The sequence below is a fragment of the Chaetomium globosum genome, genomic scaffold (genome assembly GCF_000143365.1).
Source record: "Chaetomium globosum CBS 148.51 scaffold_3 genomic scaffold, whole genome shotgun sequence".
Taxonomy (NCBI): domain Eukaryota; kingdom Fungi; phylum Ascomycota; class Sordariomycetes; order Sordariales; family Chaetomiaceae; genus Chaetomium; species Chaetomium globosum.
This window is the reverse complement of record NT_165978.1, coordinates 3,087,303-3,096,073: the sequence shown is the minus strand read 5'-3', so window position 1 is coordinate 3,096,073 and position 8,771 is coordinate 3,087,303. Positions and strand designations below refer to the sequence as shown.

The 8,771-nt window shown below is 56.2% G+C and overlaps 1 protein-coding gene across 1 annotated transcript; it reads right to left on the bottom strand.

Moving 5' to 3' along the window:
* Positions 1–6,897: 6,897 nt before the first annotated feature.
* CHGG_06306 (uncharacterized protein) lies at positions 6,898–7,983 on the bottom strand (the record flags this gene model as incomplete). The annotated part of the gene is made up of 2 exons (XM_001222400.1): positions 6,898–7,251; positions 7,309–7,983. 2 exons carry the CDS (start codon positions 7,981–7,983, stop codon positions 6,898–6,900), a joined length of 1,029 nt encoding a protein of 342 aa, XP_001222401.1.
* Between the last annotated feature and the right edge of the window lie 788 nt (positions 7,984–8,771).

The following is an 8,771-nucleotide window of genomic DNA, read 5'->3' as shown; positions in this document are numbered from 1 at the left end:
GTTTTGACTTGTTTTGCCCTTGTGTTCCTTTCAACCTCGCCAGTTGAGAGATGTGGAGGGAGGCTAACTGCGGCGTTAGGGTCTTTCATGAGACGCTGTACTGGAACGATGAGACTGATTATTGAGAAACCTTGGGTGGGTAAGAGGCTGAAAAATAGGACGACGACATGATAACGGGGAGGACATGATGAAGAGGAACACGCCTACACACGAATCAGTAATTATCCGTCACCACCATATGAGCAAATATTTACAAGGCCCAAGTCTCTGATAGTTAGGTAGCTCTGGCCAACCTCACAGCAAATAACTTACCTTGTATAAGCAACAAAAACTCAGGACTCTCTGCCCCCTTTTTCCCTTACAAGCCGACAGGGCGGCGATGGTGGCTGAGATTCGCTGAGCGAACCAGCCACGAACACAGCCAAAGCCTGCTTCATCGTTTCAACACCAGCACACCGTCAGTTACTCGACCCGTCTGTATTACCGACTCACCGGGCGGTAAAGATCAACGGCGAGCTCGGCAACGACGAGAGCCTTGCTTGACGCGGGTGTGCTGTGCTGTGTTAAGCGAGCGTTTTCACCAAGCCCGTTGTTAACGTGTTCCTGTGTGTGTTTGTGTTTCCCCCCTGAGTTACTCATGAGGTCGTGTCCCGTCCCCCGTCCCCCGTCCCCCGTCCCCCGTCCCCCGTCCCCCTTCCCCCGTTGCGGCTGACCGTTTCTCTCCTTCGTCCAACAGTCACGGCGATCTCAAGGCGGCTCACGACGCTTACCTCCGGCATCTGTGCAGTTACCCCTGGGATCAAGATCCCAGATGTTAACCATCCCCTCGGAGACGTGGCTTCACCTCCAGTCTGGATACGAACTCGCCATGGCGACCGACACCTGCGTATCGCAACAACTCAGCTCTCACCCGCCCGCACTTTTTGCCCTTTCTCGGCCCCAGGCGTAGCCCAAAGCAGTCTTATTTTCCGGCAACAGGGGGCAAGCAACAAACAACCCATGTTTACGTTTAAACACGGGGAGCGATCCGGCCGGCTGGTGATCTCTGCGGGTGAGCCTCGCTTCCAGCACCCGCGTCTGTCGCGTACCTTGCTTGCGAGGGCATGAGGCGAGGTTTGGCTGCTCGAAGCCCTGGTCCCAAAGGACCGAAGTACCTGTAACATGTCCAGACTCCCCCGGGGTCACCTTGGACGCCTAGCAGGGTTGAGGGCGGAAGGATGGCTCCCACGACGATCTTGACTCTTTTCCCCCCTGCCGGGTCGAGCAGGGGGGCCGGGAGGAACTCCGTTCGAGACGAATGCATCGCGGCAGGGGCCTGGGATTCCGGTACCGTCTAGACTCAGCGGTTCGCGCGATGATCGCGATTTTCGTCCCTGCCCGCCGGCAGGGGGCTCGCAAGTTGGGGGTGGCGGCCTTGCCGACGAGAACGTGGAGACCGTTGCGGTTGATCAGGAACCGCCGAGATTGTGGTGATCGCTGGTGGGTTTCTTCGGCTCTTATCTCATCCATGCCTGGTTTGGAAGCTCGAACCGAACTTTTTGTGGTTGCCTTCATGCGATTTACCCATGCATCTTTTTTGGCCATCCCCTCAACTTCCATGGTTACAGGTAGCCACAGTCAAGAGATCGATACACCGCTCCCGACGATCTGACCGATTGGCAACGATCCTGGGGGGATGCCTCGATTCCCTGAGCGCTGAATGGCACGATAGGGGACCCCCCGTATGGCAACAGAGGGGAGGATGGGCTCCAATCTCGTGACTCCTTTCTCTCGCGTGGAGCCACATCTTCGCTCTCGGGGTGTCTGGTGTTGCTGCCTCCAGCGATAGCATCAAAGTCGTCAAAATTACGTTCATGCGGACGGAGTTGGCCGTGTAAACGGCTAAACACTCCGCTTATACCCGCCGCTGCCGCTTGGACCCCCCTTTACCAGGGCTGCCCGACTCACCGTCTCGAGAGACTGGGTGACGAAGCAGAAAAAGTATAAGCCTTTGGCGAAGAGCGTCTCGGACATCGGCCTTCTGCATCAATCAAGCGGCCCGGGTGTGGTGTTTGCCGTGTCTGTCGTCGCTTGGCCATTTCTCGCGCGACAGTCCTGATTCAGGGTTAGCTATGGGCAGGCCCAGGAATTGTTTACCCAGCCCCTTACCTCGGCAGCTGGCCGACCCGGCGTGTCAAAAGCGGGCTTTGACACGGCGCGTCTGAAACGCCAACCCCGTCCCACAATCCGGCCGCCGAATGCTGAAGCCAAAAACCAGCATCCACATTCGGGGCGACGGAACTGTTTCCACCATTCTCTTTTGTTTGGCTTGTTGGTGCATGGCAAAAACGGGCACGAGGCTGGCAACCAGCCTTGCTGGAGGGCAAACCTCCCGGAGCCGGCGAATCGAATCTCGATCCGAGGCACCCCATCTGATCGGCGACGTGGGAAGATTGCTCGTGGCCATTCCCGGCGGGCACTAGGGATCCCCTCCCGGGCGCCGGGCGCGTCCCAATTTCATTTCCACCACACCTATTTTTACCGCGTATCACACAATGTGATGGCGGCATGTCGGCTGATCCCACGCTCCCATGCTGCCAAAAATCTCGCGGGGTCCTCCTCCTGCGCCAGCTGCCTTGGCGTGGTGTAGTGATGACCGGTTTGGGATGACAAGAAGGGAGGGCAAGCACGGGACACATGCGCGTCTGAGACATGCATGCAGAGACGAGATTGGGCTTGCGAGGTGATAACTAACGAGTGGTGCAAATTGGGGGGGGGGGGTTCCCCAAACCCGCCTCCAAGATCCTTAGCCGCTGACTCGTGAGGTCGGCGACTTTGGATTCGTCGGTCTGGCGTTCCAGTTGGTAGGGGTTCACAAGCGAAAGACCCGAGAACATGGGTACGGGAACGGGTGGTGGTGCGTGCTCCGTGCTTGTCATCGTTAAGTTTAGTTTAGCGCCATGATCTTCACGGGCCTTTCGGCGCCCACGCACAACGCCGTCGTTTCAGCCCTTGCTCTGACTCCCTGAGAGGCGTTGAAAGCGGGCGATCACGATGACGATCTTCCGGGGAAGAGCGAAGGATGCAGAAACCGAAGAGGGGTCTTTTGTTCAGCTCGAATTTCCATCACATTGCTGATTGCCTGCTTGAGAGCGTGCTCCGAACGCAATCAAACCACAGGAGCGAGTTCCTGAGTCGCCACAAACTGCGCGCCGGTATGTCCGCTCCACGAACCTCGGGCATGTCATCGGGGTTCCACTGCGATAATCTCTGATGTTGAAGTCGGCGGAAACGGCGGGCAAAGCAGCAGCAAAGAAAAATAGTTGCATCTTGGCAATGGTGGACTCTCAACCTTCCCTCCAATTCCTCAAGCGAGGCGCAATGATCCTCGCAGATCCCTGCATCTCTGGATGGAACGGCAGTTGGTACGGGACGACAAAACGTGGTGTGTGGATTGCTCGGTTTGACATGTGGCGGTCTCGTGTCATCCGAAGAGTCGAGTCGTGCCTTGCCCTGGCGGAGGACAGCACGGACGGGAGTGGGAATGACGGAATGGGGGGATGTGTGGATATGTCGCTGCTGATGTGTGACAGTGGCCCAAATCCCGTGTTTGTGGCGATCCGTGAAACGATAGATCTGGCGCATTGGGCAATGGGGCCGTCGTGGCGCCGTGGGGGACAACAGCTACACCAACACGACTGGCAACGCAGTCTAGCATGTTGGTCAGCAGCAGCAAGCTCCTAGTGAGTGAGTCGTCAGCCAGTATTGAAGAGGCCATGCAAGACGGGGCTGGCGCGTATCCCATTGGACTCATGGGTACCTGGTGGAGGGCTGTGGACGTGATAGGAATCCGAGTCGGGTTGCTGTGCGTCAAACGATGCGCAATCTTCCCATCGTGGCGCAAGGTAACAAGCCGGCAACGCTGGTCGGGATTCCGATGCTAGCAGCTTCGATGCTGCGGTCTCGAACCTGCTGCTGCTGTTTCCCACACATCCATGATCCTGGCTTGTTGGCATGTGGCATGGCATGGCACGAGCGCGACTCTCCATCTCAGATCCTCAAGCGCCTGTTTCTTGCCTCCTTGCCTTGCCTCGGGCCAGTTCGCAGGGGGTTCCAGGGTCCCAGCCCAACTCGCAAACCCATTCCTGATTTGCCAGCCTGTCTCGCCTGGTCTTTGCCGCGCCGCTCGCCCGTCGGGAGCTGGCCCGGACTGGCACGCTTTAGCTCCATGACATCAGCCACGCACCCACGAAAGCCCACGCAAAAGTGCTTGATTGCCCGCCACAATTCACCATACCATGTCTCGATGCAGGAAAGCGTTGCTAGCACGCGGCGCGCGGCGCGCTGATCGTTGATCGGCCTGATGCATGCTGCATTGATGCCAACCCCCCGACGAAAATCCCCTGCTGCCCTTCGCCAAACGGTTCCCCATTCAGAACGAGGAAGATGCGCAAGAGCTTGGCAGGACCGCCGACCCTCGTTACCTCGTTCGAGCCGCGAAAGTTGATCGACAATGATTGACCAAAAGTGTGGTGGGGACTATGCACGAACGAGGGCCGAGGATCGCCTTGCAGCAATGCGGAATTGGGCCAAGTAGCAGCCGAACATGGAACTCCAGAAAAAACCGAACACGGGAGAGAGACAAGGTGGAGCCCGACGAACGCACGCCAGAAGCGCGCTAGAACAACCAGCAAAAAAAAACAGTTGCCCGGCCCCCCGCTCCCCGATAGACTTGCTACCAAGCTGACGAAGCAAGCCTTTCGTCACGGGCTAACGAAAACCCCTCCCAACTGCTTTTCTTAGCGCAATGAGCCCGGCAAACCCCGCTGATGCGCGCAAGATAACAAAGCCAACCCAAGGAAAAAAAAGAGATGGAAGGGCGGTTTGATGCACGCCTTCGACCCACCACAACGGACATTGGGGTGGTTTTTGGCAGCATCGCGCGCAGATCCCCTACACCTGTCGTCACCACACCACCATTCCATCCCAGACGACCTGGTTACCTTACACAGTAAACCGCCTTCTTAGACAGCGTGTGCACGGTGCAACGGTTTTCATTCGAAGGTTGCGTTTTTACTTATTATTTTTATTTCATTTCATTTTGATTTTACCTTTCAGTCCAGTGCCGGGGAGCTGACGCAGAGATGATCTGCAAAAACCCACCGTTCTCGAGGGGGGAACACCTCGGTATCGAGAAGGGGATAGATAGGTGTCCCTTCCCAATAGTTAGGTTCCCCCATCCACAGATCAGGTCATTTTTCTTCAAGAGATTTTCTGTATGTCTCAATCAGAGCCCACCTCCGCTAACTAACTTCACCACAAACTAAACTAGCCACCTATGCTAGCTTCGGGCATGTGCGGGTTGGTTGCGTGTGCATGTATGTGTGTGTTGTCCATCTTTTTTTGTCTTTCCCTCCCGTCGAAGCCGCCGCCGCGCTGCACATAAGCGATTCTCCACTTTACTCCGGGTAACCCCCCGGTGATCTGCGATCATCCCTGCATCGTGGGGTATCCGGCCAGGGGTTCAGATCCGTTTCGGCCGGCGGCGCCGGGCTAACTTGAAGTTCGCAAGACCCGGGAACCCCCAAAAAGGCGGTCTGGCTGCGCAGTGCAGAACGGGAGTTGTAGTCGGTGACGGTGATGGGGGTAATGGGGAAGATGTGAATGCGCTGTGTGTCCAGTTCTTTTTGGGGCGGATTTTGTATTTTGGGGGAGCGAAGAATTCGGGCTGAGCTTGGCATGGGAATTTGGATAAGGTGATGGGGGTTTTTGAGTTTTGGTTAGTGAGTACGAAGTACAGGCCTGACCAGGGGCAACGGGACATTCGGGAAGCCGTCGCTTTCCACAGTACACGACATCACCACCCATGGTCCGATCTTTCTGTTGCCGAACCCGGCAATTTGGAAGCCTAGCAAACTTAAATTATCAGAAAGTGACAACCGTAGTAGTCTTCGTATTGTCTTGATTTTCTATTGTGCATGTTGGTAAAGTTCCTTCCGATCCCGACAAGTTCCGCAGTTTTGTTTTTGGCATGGCAAATGCTGTTTGAGATATGTTGTGTACTGTGTAATATGTACGACACCAACTGTGCAACATGTGCGTGTGTTATTCTCCGGCCCAAGTCGGGAAGACCCTGTGTTCTTGACGTTTCGAAACACGATCGCCGTGAGACACATGACACTCTGGCAGGGAACGCCGTGTTGTTACTTTATTGTCTTGACATTTTTATTCTGCTCATTTTCGCCGCCGTCTTGCGCATCATCCTCATCAGCGCCATCCCTGCATCCCCGGAGATTGTACATACAAACCGCCCAAGCGGGCGAGCCCCCCGAATCTATACACATTACGTTGCTCCAGTTAGAGTGAACGTTGGTCGGATACATCGTGTCGACAAAGGAAAGAGTGACAAAGGAAAATAAAGTCATCCAAACAAAACAAAAGAAAACAACGCCCGTGTAAATGCTTCCTCAGCCCAGACCAGAATACATATCCCTTGAGACCGGGTTCGCCGCCGCCTTCGCCATGCCGTGGGGTGATGAGAAATATCATCCTCCGAAGGGGCCTCCCCTGTCTGAATAACCCCTTTCGCCACCATACCCATAGTCGCACGTGAGGTCCTTGCCGAATCACCACGCCTCCGTTTTCCCCATGCGCCAAGCCGTGCAGATGATGGTCCATCCTTGAACTCCGCCTTGAGATAGATGATCGCCCGGAAGAAAAGAGATTAGAAACTAAAAAATACCGGTTGTCGTACTTGGTCGTGGGTCGCATATCCTATGACCGCCAGGGCCTGGGATGAAACTGGTAGGTCTATGGGTGGTTGTGGGCCGGTGATTCTCCTCTCGAATTAAATTACACCATTTCTTGAGATGTTTTCGTTCTTTTTTTTTTTTTTTGGTTTCCGTGGTGAATTCGAGTTCAGGGACGGCTTCCCCCGGTGTTGCTGTTCATGGTGCCGGTGCTGCTCGTCGTGCTGCTGCTGTCGTAGTTGTGGCACCCACGTTCGTGCCGCTTCATGTTGCTGCGCACACTGAAGGCCTTGCCGCAACCCGGGAACGGGCACTTGAAGGGCTTCTCGCCCGTGTGCGAGTGGCTGTGGATCCGCAGCGAGCTGGGCCGCGAGAAGGCTTTGCTGCACGTCGGGCAGATATACCGGTCCTGGCTCTGGGGAAAGGATGCTGACGCCGAAGGGGCAATGTAGTGATGGTGCTGCCAGGGGTTCCCGGCCGTCGGCGCAAGAGTCATAGACATGGACATCGGAGGCGGAAAAGACTGCAGTGGCACATTAGTCATGTTGTTCGGTCCGAACCGGCTACGATTATGACGTACCTGAGGAAGCGGTCGTTGGTAGTAGAGGCCGGACATTTGCGTCTGCGGTGGCGCCGCGGATTGCATCGGAGGATAGTATGAGGTCATGGCTGGTTGACTCATGTACGCAGGGCCGGGAGCGTACTGGGGCTGGTAGGCTGAAGCCTGGACAGAAACTCGCGGGACGGCGGCGGCAGCGGTCATCTGCCGTGCATCGGCTTCCATCTGAAGCGGTGGCGTTGTCTCAAAGAAGTAGTTTGACCCGTTCGGCACCTGGCTCACCGACCTGGTCGATGGCGAGTTGAAACCTTCAAAGGATGCATCCGAGGACATGGGCGGGCTGGGCGGGAGTCCTGTCCGAATGGTTACCGGGTTGGTGTAATGCGAAGAGTTGGGCCTCGTCTCCGGCTTGGATCCTTGCGCTGGGGTCGAGTCAGTATCTAGGTGTCCCATATCCCACCACGAGCTGCTCATACATTGCTGTTGCTGCTGCTGCTGCGCCTGTTGCTGCTGCTGGGACTGGGGCGACGTTTCCGAAGTCGGCGATCCTTGGTCTGCAAGCCCGAGGAGGTTCGAGATAGAGGGGAGCGAGCACTTTGCCGCCTCATCCATTGGCGGTGAAGGTGGCGGCATGTAGCCATACTGAAGGCTATGTTGAGGTACGTGCGCGTAGTGTGTGACCATTGTGTTTGCCATTGTTGTTAGGGGATAAGCCCAGCTAATGGCGAGGTGTTGTTATATTGGGTTGATGCAAGTGAGTCGTATGTCAAGGGCAAAGGGGACGTTGATATCCAAAGTCGAACGTTGCTGTGGGGGTGCTTGTGGTCTGGATTAAGTACTAAGCATATGCGCTGAGAGAGAAGCTTGTTGACTTTTGGATAATGGGGGTGGGAGAACCGGGGCGTTTTGTACCATCAGATCTCCCGAAGAACATCCTTGGAGAATATGCGGAATGATCAAGTGGAAATCCACACGAAATCCACACGTTGATCCCCGGGACCAAGGCGGCCACCAGTGTTGTCACAAATTGGGTGTGGGTCTGACCGGCGGCCTGGGGGTGTTGTCCCAGACCAGGACCACGGCCCATGGCCGATGTTGATCAGAGGAGACCCCTCCGCCCCTCCATCCGTCATCCCCCAGGGGCCCCTGTCTCGTGCCAGGACCGGCGGTACATGGTACATACATGCGTCCAAGCTTATAACGACTCCTGATATGATGGCTCCGACTCCGGGTGCGCCTGAGCACAATGTCCAGACCCTGTCGCTGCCGCCGGCCGGAAACACCACACACACCGCAAGCGGACCGAGGGCCGCTGGACGGGTCCCGACTGATATGATTGCCATTGATCTGCCGAGTCCAAACGTCGGAGGCTCATGCTGAGCCAAGGCCACCCGACACGTTAAGCCGAACGTTGCCCTATGCGACCCAGGGTTTCTGGAGCGAGAGATTTTCGATCGAGGCACACTGCCCACAATGCTGAAGAA